The sequence below is a fragment of the Cydia splendana genome, chromosome 6, assembly GCF_910591565.1.
Source record: "Cydia splendana chromosome 6, ilCydSple1.2, whole genome shotgun sequence".
NCBI lineage: Eukaryota > Metazoa > Arthropoda > Insecta > Lepidoptera > Tortricidae > Cydia > Cydia splendana.
In genome coordinates, this window is record NC_085965.1 from 20,628,237 (window position 1) to 20,647,886 (window position 19,650).

Below are 19,650 nucleotides of genomic sequence, written 5' to 3' on the forward strand. Positions count from 1 at the left end.
TTCCAGCCTGCGTTGGCCCCGTCCGCCTTTAAGTACTTTATGAGATCTAAATTCGAATGAATGGGCTATGCAACAGGATTTTACTGAAGTTAAATTATACATACAGTGCTTGTGGTATTGTGGTTTATTAATGCTATTTGCCTTGGTTTTGCCGTGTTAACGTGACTATTTAGTCTATTTTCTTGCAAGCAATTGTTTTGCTTTTAAATGGTCGTAAAACCACTTAAAAGTATCCGTTTCGTAGATATTCTTGCTAATCAAAATATCACTCATTACAGTTCAAGTACGCCGTCATTGAGGAAGTGTTCACATTCACACCTCACTGAGTCTGCGTGAAACATTTCTTGAATTTAAATACAAATCAACATTAATGCTCTTTGTTCACGTGGGATTCTGTACCCGAGTGTTAAACTAATTGTTGAATACTTCCATAATGAGATTTGTAAGGAATACGCGTTAGTAATTTAATAGCCTTTTCATCAAATACCTCAACCCTGTAAACTATAGGAACAATACTACTTACACGCGGCAAACTTCTATTATGCCAAGCTTTTAATTTTTATTATCAATTAATAGAGAACTATGCGGAGGGATGAAAGTCATGTGACGAGAAAGGTATTACGAATGAATGTGGAGGGAAGTACGAGGAAAGGAAAACCGAGGAAAAGGTGGATGGACTGTGTGAGAGATGATATGAAACGAACGCAAGTGAATGATGAAATGACGGGCGACAGAGAGGTGTGGAAGAGAAAGACATGCTGCGCCGACCCCAAGTGAATGGGACAAGGGCAAGAGAATGATGAGAGAACTTAATAGCCAAAGACATAATACTTTTTCACCACATTTGAGTGTTTTTTTATAAAATTGTTGCATAATAGGCACTAACACATTGTCATCGTGACAGTGACGCTCATAGTTTTGTTGATAGTTTTGTTGTTGAATAGTTTAGTTGTGTTGTTTAAATAGAAGGCGAGCATAATTTGCAGATTTATTACTTATTTAATTGGGTAAAAGTGCATACTAAATTATACGATTGTCTGATTAATGGAGCAGGATTAAAATGACTATCCATGGGGAAGAGTGAAGACCTTAACGTGTTTCTTTCAGCCATGTATCACAGTTACTTGAGGTTATTTAAGCATGAACTCTTATAAAGCACTTTATGCCTCAATCCTCATCATTATTTCCTCCTAATCCTACGTAAGATGTCAGTCGCGGATTTTGTTCAGTCTATCTCGCTTGGATATTTATATATATATATATATATATAGGTACAATACAATACCACTGTATTTTGTTTTGCAGCACTGCCATTCAGTCCCGGAGCTCCGCGACGAGGTGTACTGCCAGCTGATGAAGCAGACCACCTCCAACCGGTCCGCGGCGCCCGACTCCTGCCAGCGCGCCTGGCGGCTCATGTCCATCCTGGCCGCTTACTTCACATGCTCTGATACTTTAAGGTTCCTTATCCTTTTTTTACACTGTCTCTAGAACTAAATATGTGTAATGTGAAGGTGGAACAATCAGTCGCACTAAAGCGACAACGCCTCACCCAAATAGATAAAACGAGGAAGATTATTATTTCGAATTGGAACAAAAAAGGCCTGCATTATTATGTATACGAGCAGACTATACTTAAAGTTGATAATGATAAGGCAAGTGGGCTGATAACTAGGGCTATTTTAAGCCATGGCATCCATCCAGGGGACAAGAAAGATTGGGGGCCAAGATAGGACCTTCCGAGGGGCATCCTAAGCTTGGAGCTAATGGGCGTGGATCCCGCTCATGGTGCTCTTATGGTAAAAACAATCGATGATAAAAACAAACCCGTTGATAAAATTTAATGTTTAATAGCTGTGGTAGGAATTTTAGTTTTCTCTAATTAGGTACTTCCTTCTAATTTTTCCGATTTAAACAAAAACAATAATGTTAAATGATGTTTTACAGGCCGTTCCTAGTGGAATACCTGTCAGCCGCGGCAGCGGACCGGCGGCGGCCGTGCCAAGGCACTGCGGCTGTGTGCCTAGCTAACCTAAGGAAGACGCTCCGCTGCGGCGGACGCAAGAATGTACCTAGTGTCGAGGAGGTAAGGACACATTTTCCTGTTAATAATTTAAAATTAGGTTCCAAGAGCTACCTATAAGAGTCATTGATTATGGTGGTATTCCACCTGTCCAATATTTGATCAAATTTGTATTTGCGTCTCATATTTTGCTTATTGAGAGAGTGAAACGCTATGCAGATATGATGAAATTATGGACAGGTGGAATACCACCCGCCCTTCTTCTTCTTCCTCGCGTTATCCCGGCATTTTGCCACGGCTCATGAGAGCCTGGGGTCAGCTTGACAACTAATCCCATGATTTGACGTAAGCACTAGTTTTTACAAAAGCGACTGCCATCTGACCGTCAAACCCAGAGGGGAAACTAAGCCTTATTGACCACCTTATATACCTACAATATTCATATGTCCACATAAAGTCAGTGTTTTTAGGAGTATTTTGAATTTTACTTAGTTAACCTAAGCTCATTAAATGGGTAACCTAACGTAACGTGTATGTCATACACCTAACGTATCATATACCTATACGTGTATGTCTTTGACCTTACTAATGTTGTTGATTTGGCAGGTGACGGCGGTGTCGGCGGGGCGGTCGGCGCGGCGCCAGCTGTACCGGCTGCCGGGCGGCGCCGAGCGCGTCGTCAACACGCGCTGCGCCACCGTCGTGCGCGACATCGTCGACGAGCTGTGCGAGCTGGTATGTACAAACAACAAGTAAATAAACACAACATAACAACAAATTCAAATTAATGGTAGGGTAATTCGCCAGTAACTGGCCGCCCTAAACTAAAAATGAATTCTGTTCATCTATAAACAGAATTCATTTTAGTATAAGGTTTCAATAACTGGCCAAGTGGGCACCTTATACTAAAATGAATTCTATTTATAGGTGAATAGAATTCATTTTTGGTTTGGGGTGGCCAGTTACTAAAAGTGGGCAGTTATTGGCGAATTACCCTATTAGAAAATATAATTGAATTGGTATGGTTTTAAAATCAAACAAAACAAAAGCAACTCTGGTCCATCTAGTATTAGGACTTTGAACCCCAGGAGGTTAAACCTGTTAACATTTGTCTCTGCTTTCAGATCGGCGTGACAAGCGAGGCAGAGCGTCAAGAGTTCTCCCTCTACTGCATCGTGGCCGGCGACGCGCTCACCATGCCCCTCGCGGGCGACGAGTATGTTCTGGACGTGACCACGGAGCTGCAGCGAGCTCATCATCCCTTCTACCTCATCTTCTGCCGCTCCGTGTGGCACCACCCGCTCAGATCAGACGCTCCTCCACTGTACACAGAGGTGTTGTTCAACCAGGTGAGTCCTCATAGACAGTCCAGATAATCATAGGTACAAGACGAGAACACTCTAAAGTACACTGTACACTGAAGTGTTGTTCAACCCATACAAGATGAGAACATTATAGACGTGACGAATCGTGTACCAATTAAACTCTTAGACAAAGCTTATGTTTCATATTTATAATTGCATCCGCAGGTGGCTCCAGACTACCTGGAAGGCCTACTGCTAGTGCTCCCCGGCGGCGCGGCGCCGGCGGCGGGCGTGCTGCGCGACGTGGCGCTGGTGGCGGCGCTTTTGCACCGCGCGGCGGGGCTGGGCGAGGCCCCGCACGCGCGGGACCTGAAGTTCCTGCTGCCCAAGCCGCTGCTGGCGCTGCGCGAGCCCCGCCCGGCCAAGTGGGCCGCCTGGGTGGCGCAGGAGTGGCCGGCGGCGCGCGCGCTCTCGCCGGCCGCCGCCAAGTCTAAAGTGCTACAGGTAACACGAGTGTTCTCAACTGGCTGCAGTATTTATAAATATACCCGCGATGTAGTTAGCCACCGAGGCGTCGCCCGCCCGGGACCGAACAGCATTTCTGTCCAATGCTGACACTGACTCACACTTGACCTGGTGAAGTTTACGATGGTTATTTTCCCTGGTTTCCAGTTTTCGTTATTTAACTTACCGTGCACTTAGCTTGTAGCGTAGTTTAATTATTCCTACGCTTAAATTTCGTAATGCGCGCGACTACCTTTCTACCAACATGAAAGAAAATTGTTTTCTTCAAAGTGAATAAATTGTTAATGTAATATTTTCCCCAGGTCCTATCCCGCTGGCCGCTGTTCGGCTCATCGTTCTTCGCAGTGCGCCGCGTCGGCGGTGGCGCACCCAACGAGTGGCGGGAACACGTGCTAGCGCTCAACCGGCGCGGCGTGCACCTGCTGGACGCGCACACGCACGACACCGACACGCACTGGCCCTACGCCGACCTCATCTCCACCAGGAAGGTGTGTACACTAGTTTACACACGCAAGACACGATGACTTATACCCAGACGAAATTGAAGATCGATAGTTATGGCATCATACTTATAATCTAATCTCGTAACGGCTTAAGGTGATATTCCACCTGTCCCATTTCTTTGTCCAATGTGTATTTTGTCTCACATTTTGCTTAATGAGAGAGTGAGGCGCAATGAAATTGGACCAAGATATTGAACAGATGGAATACCACCCTTAGACGGCGCGCGAACTCGGATGCGATTTTAGATAGCACTACGGACTGTTACGTCCAATTCAACCGACCGATCAAAACCCGCAATGTAATGAAACTCGCATGCGAGCTCTCACATACAATTTCCAAGGCGTGAGGCAACTAGTCTTCTATCTTAGGAGAAAACGAGCCATAATAAAGAGTGGGCGCTTGACTCAACAACTGCGCGTTTCGTTCGGTCGGCAACTCGGCAGTGAATGTGTTGAGCAATGCGTCTAACGCGCAAACTTGACAACCCTATAGTGTCGAAACACTCTGTCACTATATTACTGAATTACTTTTGTTCATTTTTGCTAAATGTTTATTTTTATTACCAGGTCCGGTCTGAAGACGGCACGCTGTTCCTGGACGTGAAATGCGGCTCGCTCCTGCAGCAGCGAGTAACCCGACTGCAGGCCGAACAGGCTCATGAAGTCGCGCGACTGGTGCGGCAGTACGTGCAGTTGCAGAGGGACCACAGGCATCACGATGGTGAGTGACCAATTACATTTGTGATTTGTAAGATAAACAGGAAATAATTCAAAATAATTTTACAAAATTTGTTCACATTAGCAAAACTAATCATCTGTTTTGTTGCAGGTTTCAACGCATGAGGCAGTTAGACCAAGCATGTAATAAACGGACTCAAGTAATTAAGTGCAGTGTGTATAATATTTCCAGTAATTATATTACAAACCAATGCATAATATACAATGCATAATGCTCACCTAACATTAAACAATCCGTCCTTATGGAGATCTGAACATCGTAATGTAATAAGTATTGAGGATAGTATTTTATTATTATATGTTTCGTCAGCCGCAATGCATGATCGGTCAGAATCTCGAAATAATTTTATATTTAAAGACTCTCGACGTGTTTGTATATTATTGCCTTATTTCTATGTAATGCTCAACTAGCTGGCGTGAACTAATGTATGTGCAATTGTGCATGCGTCAAAATCAGACATTATGTACCTACATGATGACACGACAAGATGATAGAAGACATACAACGATAGATGTCATTCGTTCAGTTCATTTCATTCACGCCAGCTTCGATGAAACGATCTGTATGCGCTGCGGCCGCTGCGATTGAAATGAGAATAGGATTTTAGCACAAATGTAATGTTTGTTTACTTCACACCAAAACAATTCCACGCGTAGATACCTACTTCTATTTTCATTTTAGTCATATTTAGTTAATATAATTTACGAGAAGTTTTAAAAGATTTTTAATTTAATTTAGTCAACTTAGGTGAATGTTTTGCATAATCGCATTCTTGTGTAACCACCAATGATTTAATATATTTTATTCATACATTTGTTTTAGCATAATGAAATATTATTGCATGTGTTACATTCCAAGTAAATTTTAACATTCCAACACGTGAACAGGGTGATAGTGTCAATCACAAAGTATTCTCAAATTATATGTTGTAGATAATTTTATTTGTGTTTTGTTTATGGAATTCGTATTATGTTATATATAGTATTGTTATTTCCATCGACAAAATTTGGATCCCACAGTTTACGAATCTCGAGGTAAAACGATTGTATGATATTTTGTGCCTTACTCTGTCTTCCTCCTGTTATAAAGGTGCTATTTATGAAGTAGTTCTTTAAATATCTGAAATGAAATCGACACAAAAATAAAGTAACGTAAGCAATAACTCCTTTTTATATATTTTAGGCCGTTTTAGGGTCGGAGTCATGTATACTTATATTTTAAAATCAATTATTTTGTTGTCATTATGTAATATAATTTAAATAAATATTCGAATTATGAGAATGTAATGTAGATACCAATAAAGTAATATTTTGAATATTCTGTACTGTATTTCTTTACCCATATTACTTAACACGTTTCCTACGCATGTTATTCCGATTGAATAACTCTACGTAGACCGGTATATTAGGCACATGCCAACATCATTGTTGTAATTAACCTCTCGTGTGCCGTAATTATGATTATTTTTCTAATATTTTCCTCGTACGCGGATCCGCGCTCCGGCATACGAGGGCTTAAGTTAGTTCCAACACTTGCTTGACATGTCTGACAACATCGCACGACTCGACGCAGTAGGTATGTCAGACAATGTTTTGCGGAGGAGCTATAGTTCGCCTGACGTCACTGCCTACTACTCACATCGTTTTTTTGTCATTTTAAAACTTGAATGCCCTAACCATTTCAATTTACAATTACCACTTATTGCACAACCCTACGCCAGTGGCATCCTAAAAGCCAGCCCCAGCTGATGTGCCAAGGCCCCCCGCGTTCCCACGGCGCGTAAAAACTGTCCTTTGTCTACCGCCGCGCCGGTACCACCAAGGCTTCCTAACTCTGCATAATTATATGCCTCGCCTAGTCACACTTACGGGAAATATACTTGATAGGTGAGTCATAGGGGACTGCACAGTTGACAGAGTGTGCGACATATCGTGATTATTATTAGATGATTACCGTAAAAAAAAACTGGTACATACTGCTTCGCTGCATTGATAAATTTACATTGACACAGATATCTATACATAGATATTTGTACGTCAATACTTAAATAGGGTAATTGCGTCAGTTTACTGTCCAGTGTCAGTTTCCGTCCACTTGCAATAAGTCCAAATTTGTGCAGCAATGAAGGTTTTTTATTCAAATTGCGTCAAGTGGACGAAAACTAGCGCAATGACCCTATAGGGTGTCGCGTTAAGTGAAATACCGGTTTGACCAGGTAATTTGAAAATCAATAGACCCTGAACTGACCACGCTAACTTTGCACAAACTTAGCAGTAAGAATGCATAATAATAAACAATACATATATTGCAGACACTTGGCATAAAAACTTAGCTTGGTCCGACTATACTTTCGGAGAGCATCGAAATTTGGCTCTATACTAACTATATTCATCAGAACTGCAGTTTTTAGTACAAAAAATATTTTTGAAATAATTAATAAAGGTTAGCAAGAACACAAATTTGATGCGAATTAGAACAAAATCATTGAGAAATCTGCATTAAATCTTATATTACATAATACTGAATTATAATATGTATACTTAATCGAAGCAGTCAAGCTAGCCTCGATCTCGTCGTCAATAACAATCGCAAACACGTAGTGCAAGCGCCGTGCTATGCAAATGTTATACAATTATGACACATTTATTGCATCTGTTTTATACTTCACACAACATTAACACATTAACCTTGGTTAGGACCCAAACGAGGCCCAACAAGTCACACAGTAAATCAGCAAGTGCTTACTAACTATGTGCAAAGAATTGTTGATGGTAGAAGAATTTTAATTGTAGTTAGTTTTAGTTTTATATTCCTGTTTAAGCATGTCTTTTAGTAATTTATATTAATAAACATACATCGGATTCTAGGGGGCAAATTGTATGACGGGATCCCTATCCGTCATACAATTTGCCCCCTAGAATCCGATGTTTGTTAATAAATACTCACTATTTATTACTTGTAATATTAAAATTTTATAAATAAAAGCAAGTGTGTTGATGGTAGAAGTCTAAATGTAAATGGCGCTATCTACACTACGCCAAATGGCCCTATCTACACTACGCCAAATGGCCCAAATGTTTTGTGGTAACTGAATTGTCAAACGCCAACTTTTGAAAACCAGAACTACCGCAAAGTACCTACCTATGTCACAGCGCTGTACAGTTGGCACTGTAGGTACTCTGCCGGGTGTGGCCTGTAACACGAGCAAATAATTAAAACATATTAGATTGTACTCCTCAAACGGTGACACTTTTGTTCAACAACTTTTAAAAATTATGAAGTATTTAGACTCCCTATTTTTCATACAAAATAAATATTATCTTCAATGGACGCCATCGCCACGCCATATCATTGTGATTGACGTTGCTTGTCACGCCTTAAACACAACAAAATTCGCAATACATTGCGTCTTAGAATAAACTTAAAGTGTATTAAAAATCAAACCACAAGTTATTTTTAAAAGTCGCTGAACAAATGTTGGTCAGTATGAGGAGTACAGCCTACAGTTTAATTTTTTGCTCAAGTTACAGGCCACACCCGGTATATTATCAGCTATCAAATTGAAAACAAGATTTTAATTTTATTCTTTACTTCTCTTCTTAAATAACTCTTTGCTCCGTGGGTAGTGTAGGATGTTTAGTGTTTAGTCGGAAATTCCGAGTCATTTTGGGGCCACATTCACACAATCCCCATTGTCTTGGTCTCTTGATTGCCGCCGCTGACCGGTAGGGACGAAAACATTTAGCATCTACGAGTCATAGGTACTTACCTTAGTTACTGTAGCCTATTATGGATCCACTGCCTTACTAGGGATGTCACATGCGGGTATTGTCGATTTAATTATAGAAACTCTACCCTTTTTTAACCGACATCCGAAGAAAACCCAGACGGAAGCTCTTTGCACAGTCTGAGTTTTCGCAAGAGAAAATTCCGCAAAAACCATAGGACAGGTACTTATATAAAAATAACTTACCTAAAGCCTACAGTGCGCGACCAATTAGGTCTAGGTCACACCTTTGTAAAACAGCCTGAAAAGTTGCTGGACATTTTTGTATTAGCTTTTGACATTTCAATGTATTCAAGCTGCCATGGTATTGTTACATTAACTGAGATGACTAAAATGTACAGGCGAGGTTAAAATATTTGAATACGACTTTGTATGGCAAGCAAAGCAACGTATAGTTGATTTTTTTTAAGCTGACCGTTTAGCTTTAGAACTATGAGCTCACATAGCCCTAAACGGGCAGCTTAAAAAATTTCAACTATACCTACTATTTAACTTGCGATTTTTAAGATTTTATGAAAGGCCCATCCTTTCTATGAAGTCGCTACTGTTGTTGACGTGTTGTCACCCTGTCACACTTAGGTACGTACGAATTTACAAGTGCGACAGAGAGGCAACACGTCGAACGTGGTTCGCGGTAGGCCCTCTGACATATCAAAGAAGCTCTCTACTTGTCGCGAGATTCCAGTGAATCCTTGAATTTAGGTTCGCAAATAGTTGCTTGATTTTTAGGTAATAGTAAGTTGTGATTTAGATACCTTTATAACTCTTATAAGGGCATTCACAGACATTTTTCTATTGTAGCTGTATTGTGACAACAGTTTACCGTAGTGTCGCAATAATACGCTGTTAGCATAAAATACGGTGAGCCGATGTGTGTCATAATATTTACGTAGAGATGACTGACTGTTAGGAAATATATTATAACAGCTGAGTATCTTATATTACATTACAACCGTATAACGAAAATTAAATGAAGAAGACATTGTTATGTTAACGTATGTACCTTTAAAAAAAACAAATAGGTAACACTCATTTTCACCTCAGCAGCTCGAACAAGGGTACTTTGCTTCTTAAAAACAGTGAGCAAAATGCGAATTTGCTCACTGAGTCATTTTGTCTCACTCAGTGAGCAAAATGCGATTTTGCTCACTGAGTGAGACAAAATGACAATCAAGTGACCTTTATAGTCAAATGTCATTTCAACATGCGGGGCCGGGGTCTAATACAAGTTCGATATACTTGGGTTCTATTATCTCTGTCCTCTAGGTATGTTCTCACTGCTTAGGGTGAAAAATGTTGTGTACTACACGAGATCAAAGTTATTTACATCTCGTGCGCTTTTGAATCCCTTACTACGCTCAAGATTCTAAATTAGAATAGAATAGAATCTTTCGCTTGCACGGGACTCAAAATAAGCACTCGAAGAAATATCAAACTTTGATCTCTTGTTGTACAAATAACTATTGAAAGTATCTACGTATGTAAATATGCGTGACAATGCTCAATCATCAGTTTACGAAAATTAAACAAGAGTTACAAATGTTGATGACGAGTTGAGACTAAACTAAACACTTAATTTATAGAAAGGAAGTGACGAATAGGGAATAGAGGGCGTCATTATAGAAAAGGTGTCTAATATTGGGAAATCTAATGTCCCATAATAATTAGTTAATAGGCTACCTCAATTTGTACGACCGATCTGTCATTTTAGTACCTATAAAAGCAGGATAATCGACTACCTATACCTAGACCTACCCTACCCAATAGGTGCGTGCCAATAGTAAAATCGTTAATAGAAATTTAGTATCTGAGATATACAAGATATATGTGCTTAAATCCACCAATGTTTAAAAACCAGGAAAGTTGACCACTGTTAAAACTCGCCTGTTACCATAGAGCCTGTTACCCTGATCAAGCACCTAACATGTCAGTACCAATTGCTCTTGACCGTCGCTAACCAAAGTTCAAAGGCTACTTGGTGTGGCAACACGCACGTAAACGGAATTCGTTGATCATTTGGCGGTCCATTGTATTAGCGGAGCGTTTAGCGTAGTAACCATGTAGTAACGTTGCGAAATTCATTCACAAACTGTAGCAAACCAAGTGTGGGCCTACTCAAGGTCTTGTTTTGAGTGGACATGAATAACGAGGAAGTTTTTGTGTGACAACCTTAAGTGACAACTATTTGAATAACAATATAAGTACCTAATTGTTGGGAACTCGAAGTTAAAATTAATGCAATCATGGTTTAACTACTAACTACCTATGGGTTTAAGGAGATATGCCGAGGCCGATTTGTTGATTTAAAATTAAATACAACAAAATATACAACAAATAGGTTTATATTATAAACCTATTTGTGAATCACCTGTCTGTGGCATTATAACTCCTAAAGAGATGAACCGAATTGAATGCTGTTTTTTTCGCACGCAAGGGGCATTGTTAGGTTTTTAGTGAAACGTAGATCTCAAATCCTAAATTATCATATTAAAGATAAATCATATTTTTTGCTGTAGGAAAAACTATACCTATTTAATTGCAGTTTTTACACGAGCGGTAGCCGCGAGAACACGTGACAAATGAGTTGACTCAAATCACAGTCCGCTGTTTGTCGGACGTTTGTGGAATGCTTTGTCCCAACCTCATTATTTTGAAATTAACTCTAATCTTCCACTTAGTGCTGGAGCAACGAACTTCCTCAACTTAAAAGGTCCATACAATTGGTATACTTATCTTGATTAAAGTTTAATTTTGTCTTTAACGCCTACAATAATTCTAGAGGAAAAACTGCAAAGTTCCCACGATAAAAACAAATAACCGTGTAAAATTAGTTTATTACGTCCATCGTCATACAAAATTTATTAGTACCTACCTACTGCTTATCTACATATTAATGGCTATTTATAATTATTTCACACACTCTGAACACAACAATAGAATTTGTATGTCAGTCAATGTTCACAATAATACTGAACGCTTGTCGCTTACCGGAGTTCCCGTCACATGATTTATTTTAGAAGGCTCTGCACAAAAGAGCGCATTAAAATAAACACATTAAAGCCGACTCGAGCATTAGTATAGCATTACGGAAGTAGCAAGCCAATTCTTGCTACAAAATCTGGTCAACAACTTGGTAACTTCTTTTCTTAGTCCTATAGATAGAGCATTAAGTTAGACTTTGGTGGTTACTGGGGGCTGTGTCGGGGCGTGCGAATCTCTCGCTTGTCCGGCCACTTGCCGGCCGTGTACTGCACGTAGCCAGGGTCTGTGGGCGTCCCCGACGCACGGTCCGTCAGATCTACGCCCTCCCTGTCTCTCTCTTCTATGGGCTCCATGGGGAACAAGGCGGGAGTCTCCGACCTTCTCGATGACTTGTTGGATCCTTTCAAGTAGTCTTCCAGCTGCTGTATCGTAGGGCTCGGCACGGTCTTCGCTCGGGTCGGGGACTTCTGCCGAGCCTTCTCGTAATTCGGCGACACTTCATCGTACAAGCTTCTTAATCGCCCAGTTTGCACTTTAGCGAATTTAGGCGATTGCAACTCGGGAAGATAGCCCTCTTTACATTGTAACGTTCCAGCGAAATTGTCCAGGTAATCTTTAAAGTATCTTTCGTTGAATTTGGCGAGCTCCCGCTCGTAGTGGAGTTTGTCATGCTCGGTCATGGGGTCCGATAGGCGGACGTAGTTACCTGCCTCGAGACCGCTGCGAAGCGATCCGAATTTAGACTGTTCTAGATGCGGCTCTATGTTATCATCGAACTTCGTGTAGCCGGGGCTGGGTGAGTCAAATAAGCTAGGACTGTCAGTTTTATCTATGTTAGTTTGTGTCAAATCTAGATCTTTCGGTCTATTCTTATCCTTCGGTTTCTCTGTAGTAATGTGGCCATTCTGTTTGCCATTACTTAATACCCCGTTACCGTTTGGCTGTGATACTCCATTGTTCTTTGGCTGTGAGAGTATAGTTACCTTCTTGTCTGACTTGGGTGAAGAGACGGGGTCGGTCTGCGAGTGGTGGGTGGCGGTGTAGACCCTCGGAGCCAGGAGGTCGATGAGGAAGAGGGCGGCCACGATGAGGGACAGGCTTCCCAGGACCGCGCCGTTCACGTACAGCTTGTGGGGGACTTCGTCCAGAGATGCGAGCTCTAGACCACCTGCAAGACAAATCCAGCTTTAGTCAAATCATGGTCTGCAAGACCTAATTTATACATCATGAGAGATCCGACGTGAGCACGAATCTTAATGTTTAGGTACCTAGAAGCGAGCGCATTTTTAAATTTTAGTAGGATGCAGGTTTAAGTAGGATGGGAGTAATTTTGTTGTCTGGTGATGTGTACCTAATGCAAAAAAAGTTTAACTCTTATCCAGCCGGCGAATTATGGATGGCTTTATCCATCTTTATCCACGTGATAAAATAAACTGTCACTTTTCAACACCGTAGGATAGAAAGTGACGGACACCGTTTTATCACGCTGTCACGTAGATAAGAACGACCATCATATCCGTACAGGCATACTAATTTATCGACCACATACGCGCCAATAGAATTACAACTTTAGCATTCCGGTTGAAGGTTCAAATTAGATTGCACTTTCGGGAAATGTGACTTGTCTTAAAATCAAATGAGTCTTCAAATCAAATTAACCCTAATTGGAATAGGTATTTGTTTTTTTTTAAAAACCTTGTGGATTGGTGCGGCCTGAAAAAGGATTAAATATTATCTCAAAAACGACGAATTCTTACCTAAAACTAGGAAGAACAGCATTCCAAAGCCAAGGAAGAAGCCCTCCAGTATCCGCCTGCCTCTCGGAATCTCTTGAAAGATCCTCGCAATCAGCAACCCGAAGGTAATAATCACGTAACCTTAAAAAAGACAAAACCATACTTTAGAATTTGTATAATTTAGTTTTCTCCAACAGCTAAGCAATTAATCGCCTAATTGCAACAATTTGATGATGTCACTACGAACGTAGTTATCAAGAACGCTAGGTCATCTTTAATGACCAGATAAGTCATATTGTCAGACATTATTCAGGAAGCTTCGAGACAAATGACTAATATTATGTTATAAGGAATTTTCCGAACAATTTAATCTCCCACCTTAAGCGATTTACCTACTTAATACATCAGGGTGCCTAGCCAAGGTGACAATCGCCTGAGCTACGACAACGAAACGTTTTGTGTCTCTCTATCACTCTTCCATATTAGTGTGATTCGTTCGCTGCGGAGCATAAACGATTGGCATGTTGGCTACCCACAGCATGGATTTTGCAAAGGTCGAGCTCTGCTTTCTTTACGTAATATAGGCCATTGCGCTCTAGGCCTGAACATTAACAAGTCATTGCAATTAATGATAGTTAACGACGTTGCCGCGGCAGGCACAAGCGCCATTATGTTATTTTATGTCATTTTCTTGAAATGAAATGAAATGAAATGAAATGTATTTATTTGTCAGAATTGATGTGATCTTAAATTAGAATGAATGCAAGTTCCATCATATTCTACCGTGAAGTCGGTGTACAAATATTTTTAATTATATCTATTTCTTACATCTATATCTTTGGTTTACACAATATATTAAAATATAACTAGGTACAATCAAACAGCTAAACTATGAAGCTAATCAGTTTGATCCAGAAACTCTTCTTCGTCATATTGTGTCCTGATACTGCTGTTGCTGATGTGAAACATAAAAAAATGTAAAGTGTAGAGTAAGTGTAAGCAAGTCCAACACAAATATTATTATAGTAAATATCTGGGAGACCGAGCTTTTAGCTTTTCCAAAGCGCTGACTAGACGCCGAAGCTCAAAAGACGCTAGTATAGGGTGGCCTTTACCTCCATAAACGGCGTCGGCGAAGGCCCCGCCGACCGAGTCCCAGGTCACGGGGGTGAGTAGCGACCATTCCCTGGAATACTTCTGAAGGAGTAGGGACAGCCGCACCTCGTCGTCCTGTGACACGCGCTAGCACACCAGGCACGCCACGCACACTGTCTTATTCTAAATATAACTGTAACTATTGCCTGTACACGCACAGCTGTAGATCAGTGTTACCTCCATAAACGGCGTCGGCGAAGGCCCCGCCGACCGAGTCCCAGGTCACGGAGGTGAGTAGCGACCATTCCCTGGAATACTTCTGCAGGAGTAGGGACAGCCGCACCTCGTCGTCCTGTGACACGCGCTTGTACACCAGGCACGCCACGCAAAATATCTGTACAGTTAATTATCATTAATATCATTATCATTCAGTTATAATTGGAATTGAAGTAAGTATATATATATTATCCACCGTAGAATGGAGAATGGGAAATTTTATCAGCGACTTTCTATAAGACGTTGGTTGTTTAACGCCAGCCTAAGAATTTATTGATGTAGTTTGGCAACCTTAAAACAGAAATACTCTATGAAGACGCCCAGAAAGAATTTTCTTATATAACTTAAAATTCAATGATCACGTTACCCCACGTATCAAAGTTATGTTTTTTTTTTTTTGCAAAATTGCGTATAATAAGATTTTGAACTTTGTGGATTTTCTAGTCTTGTTGATACTCTATTCACATGTATTAAGGAAATCGGGATTCGAACCCACGACCACCAGCTTCTCAGACATTGCTATTAACCTACTGTTTACATGCATAACATGTGTCCTAATAGGCAGAATGCAGATTATGCGCATAGAAGGGACCCATTTTATTTTAACAGATACTAAAATGTCCTTGCTCCTAAAGCAGCGAGTAGGAGCGCAAGTAGGCGTTACTTTTGCTCAAGTGCAGAGGTACAGTACAGACCTACTTTAAACACTTAGTATCAGAGACAAGTGAATAATGCAGACACCACATAGGATTTTGTCCGTCGTCACAGTTGTAGATAACGTTAGGTTTCAGTTTCATAAGTACCGCATTAATACTTTGAACTCCCGCTCATCTATTTTAACGATCTCAATGAACTAACTAGTTGGCCTTATGTCACCTATAAGGCGGAGGTCATAGAGTCTCGCCATGTAAGATTTACAAAACTACGATTTATTACCAAAGTGAACCCTATTGATATAAAGCGTTGCTTCGTATACAGATGGACGGTCTGTATTATTATTTGTCTCTAATAGTATTTACTCAAAGCCATACTAATAGGTTGATTTAACACTGTTTCACGCTACACTGCTTCGTTTCCAAAAGAAAATCAACTGATATGCTAAACACGGTGTCAACTCGGAATCCACATGCTGTGTCGAAACATATGACGCAACGATACGACGCTTACCGTTCGGCATACCATCACCAATAGCGTTAAACAAGTTTAGAAACGACAACCCACACCCATTATGTTAGGTTAGATGGATAAAAAGAAGTTGGTACTTACCTAGCTATCTTATGTAAGAAAAACTTACCTTTTACATATTCGAATGGAATGTTAATTGAACTTAAGTTTCGATGATCGCGATAGGTATATTTTTAAAAGGTACTGGGTGTCTAAGATGAGGTGTACGGTCAGCAAGGTTTATGTACAAGGTTTCTGCGCCGCAAATTATTATTAATACTTCCTTATTGGAGTGATACTAGTCCCAAATCTTGGTTCCTTACTTCACAACCAGCCAGTTCTAGAAAAAAAGTTTCTACTTAAATATAAGACTATAGCTTCGCTATGGCCAGGGGCGTATTTACCCTAGGGCCATCCGGGCCATGGCCCGGGGCGCCATCCCCCGGGGGCGGCATATGCCGCCCCTGGCGGATTGCCTTTTGTTTTTCTTCCTTGACTTCTGGGGCGGCGAAACGCATTGGCCCGGGGCGCCAAATTTCAAAATACGCCCCTGGCTATGGCTCTATTGCCACTACTAGAGTACTCTACTTCTTTTACCCGACTACCGAAGGAGGGTTGCTATTCAAGCGCAGCGCATGTATCTATATGACTGTATGTTTGTTTCATTCTTTAGCACGATCTAAATGCCTACACAGTTTGACAGATTACAATGTATGTTGTCATTAGATTCGTCTCAGTTGTGGGAGTAACATATATAAGCTTTATCAAATTAAATAGCTTGCGAAGCTGAACCGCAGTCCTTTTTTTAATAATATATTTTGATTTAAATTGTTTAGCAATTTGTGTAGATATGTACTAAATTTAGCCAAAACAGTTATGTTGTTGCGAACAATGTCCAAATCCTTATTCAGCAAACAGCTGAACCTACGTCATTACGCATTACTTTATGGACACTTGAGCGTCACCGTCAATGCGTTGACCTAAAACCCTACATAATAGCTCAGCAGTCCTTCGTCGACTATCGTCCACCGTGGGAGTAGCATTGAAGACTTTGCACATCTTGCGCGAGACGCGAGACGTGCGCGTAATATACAAATGGATCCTAGGATTTTACTTCCTGCTGATTTTCCCCACCACCCCTCAGATTTGTTGAAAATTAATTCCTAATACCTACCGTAAACTCAGAATACTTATATAGTCCACAACTTAGTAGGTACAGTCAGCAGCAGAAGTTGCTAAGAGGGCTAGGTTTTCAAAATTATCTTGACGCGACTTTATTGTTAAGAGAATAAGAGCGTGTCAAGGTAATGAACACCTCGCCCGCTTAGCAACTTCTGCTGCTGACTGTAGGCAGTTTGTATAACCAAAGACATATGTAACTTCGTATAAGACGAATAAAGTCTAAGGAAAAAACGTGCCTCGGAATTCAAGCAAAAATCATTCTCGAATAGATGGCGCACACGCCTTTAGCCTATCCTCGGCTAGATGGCGTGACGACACCGTTTCATATTTAACAATTTTAACACATAGATATCAGTGAATGAACAGGGATCAAAATGATATAAAAATAATAAAATCATTTATCCATATATATACATTTTTTGATAACTTTATACGATTTCATTTTGAGTTTTAGTAGTGTGTCGATAGATGGCAGTAAATTTACAGTGACTACAAAATTTACAATGACAGGACCCCTCTATACTATCTATTCTTTTTGGTATAACTAAGCTCGAAAATAAATGTATCGCTCGTCAATAATCAACGTTAATAAGTGAACCATATTGGTAATATAATGTATGTAAATATAGTTACCAGAGTTTACCTATAGGTATGTCGCCGTCCTATATAAAATTAACAATCCGGCTACGATTAAACGGGGTGGGGCCTGGGGGTTAATATGGACCAATCATAGGGCGGATCCAGGGCTGGATCTACAATAGATTTCCCTGTTTTATTTGCGTAAAAATAACTAGTATATGACCATGTGACACCCCCAGACCATAAAGCTGGTTCCGCCCTTGGAACCAATGCCAGCGTCGTTATCTACTGAGTTCGTTAGAGGTTTTTGCAGATGAATTAAGGACGGTAATACAGTTAATAGTTAATGGTTAGACGAATCTAAGTGATGCCCGAAAAACTTCGACATTCAACAAAAAAAATACGAAAGCAAGAAGCATTATGGCTACTCACATCAGCGGTTTAGGTAGCGTCGTTAGTTTTGACCTAAAACCCTGTGACAATGGTCCAGCAATCACGAACCTATCCACGAGTCCTTCGTCGTCCACCGTGGGAGCGGCATTGAAGACGCACTTACGAGTACGTACCAGACAGTTAATGCATCTTGTCGCATGTGCGTGGTACGTGTGCGGAATATTCTAATGGACTCATAAAATACCATCTACCGTACTGTAACGTAACTACTGTAAGACTCATGCCTAAAGGATTTGCTTCAAGTAAAAATGAGACACGCAAAGCTTGACGTAGATGGCGCTGCAATCGGGTTTCCGTATGTTCAAGGTCCAGGTTTAGATTATTTTATATCAGACCAATCTCTTGTTTATGGAGAGCGAGCACACACACATATACATGTATGTGAATAACATTACCCGATGTCTGCTCGGAACCTATTCCAAAAAAAATACGTTAAATTTCTACCTACTTAGCATTACTTAAATACGTAATTAGATAATAACTACCATCCATCTAACCTAATGTACCCTGCATACCTACCTGTTTCTATTTTTTTTGCATTTACTCAGTCAGCAGTTTGCAGTCAGCATCAAATAGATGCATGGTGACGGCCAAATATATCGGAACATAATATATATCCTTAGTATTTTGTATTTCTACAGTAACCGTGGTGTGTTACGATATATTTGGCCACTTCGGCTGTCACTATACATATACAATGTGATACTGACTGCATACCTACTACACAATAGTTATAGGTATAGTTGTATCAGTCTACTGCAGGTCGCTATCAAATCGATCTCACATACGCGTGCCGAGCTACCAGAGAATATGCGGGTCGAGGAGACGCGAAATTCCTACCTACACCTACTTACTCGGTTATACAAGTAACATCTGGCATTGATCCGATCCCATATCTTAAGATAATAAATCAACAATATCTAGTTTTTGAGTTTGTATTCCGATTGTCCCGTTTGATAACGCAATTTGTTGCATTTGTACCATATCATCTTAGTTTGCTTTAATACAATTAAATACTAAACACTATTTAAATACAACAGTCAGTATGTATGTAATTTTGAATAAGACATACCTAACACCTCTATAAATATGTCGTCCAGTACTATAATTGGGAGGTTGTACGGTAGGTACCTATGCTTTTACATTGACCAACCTTACCACGCAAGTGACTGGCCCTTGAAAGTCAATGTTTCTAGAGGCCTTAACTAAATCAGACCCTGCATTTAATTCAATCTACATACTTATTTCTAAGAACGGTCAGCCTCAAATTTTAAAGTCGTTTTTATACAGTATAATATCAGA

The 19,650-nt window shown here is 40.4% G+C and overlaps 2 protein-coding genes across 3 annotated transcripts in view; one reads left to right on the forward strand and one right to left on the reverse strand.

Annotated features, from left to right (window-relative positions):
- LOC134791773 (unconventional myosin-XV) overlaps window positions 1-6,411 on the forward strand; it is a 161,281-nt gene extending 154,870 nt beyond the window's left edge. The window contains exons 25-32 of the mRNA XM_063762928.1: window positions 1,306-1,460; window positions 1,948-2,086; window positions 2,630-2,758; window positions 3,148-3,372; window positions 3,553-3,831; window positions 4,155-4,340; window positions 4,923-5,076; window positions 5,185-6,411. Coding sequence (XP_063618998.1) covers window positions 1,306-1,460; window positions 1,948-2,086; window positions 2,630-2,758; window positions 3,148-3,372; window positions 3,553-3,831; window positions 4,155-4,340; window positions 4,923-5,076; window positions 5,185-5,198 — 1,281 coding nt within the window. The 3' untranslated portion in view covers window positions 5,199-6,411. The remainder of the gene's footprint in view (window positions 1-1,305; window positions 1,461-1,947; window positions 2,087-2,629; window positions 2,759-3,147; window positions 3,373-3,552; window positions 3,832-4,154; window positions 4,341-4,922; window positions 5,077-5,184) is intronic.
- The window catches only part of LOC134791716 (uncharacterized), a 498,190-nt gene that overhangs the window by 475,669 nt on the left and 2,871 nt on the right, over window positions 1-19,650 (reverse strand). Inside the window, exons 2-4 of one of the 2 annotated variants that reach the window (XR_010144311.1) lie at window positions 14,932-15,088; window positions 13,621-13,740; window positions 12,009-13,031 (exon numbers count right to left, since the gene is read on the reverse strand). Coding sequence is in view for 1 of the 2 variants with exons in the window: in XM_063762832.1 (XP_063618902.1) it covers window positions 12,067-13,031; window positions 13,621-13,740; window positions 14,932-15,088 (1,242 nt within the window). In the remaining variant the exon portion in view is untranslated. Of the gene's footprint in view, window positions 1-11,695; window positions 13,032-13,620; window positions 13,741-14,931; window positions 15,089-19,650 lie in introns of those variants that run through there. The other variant, XM_063762832.1, reaches the window with a different exon arrangement.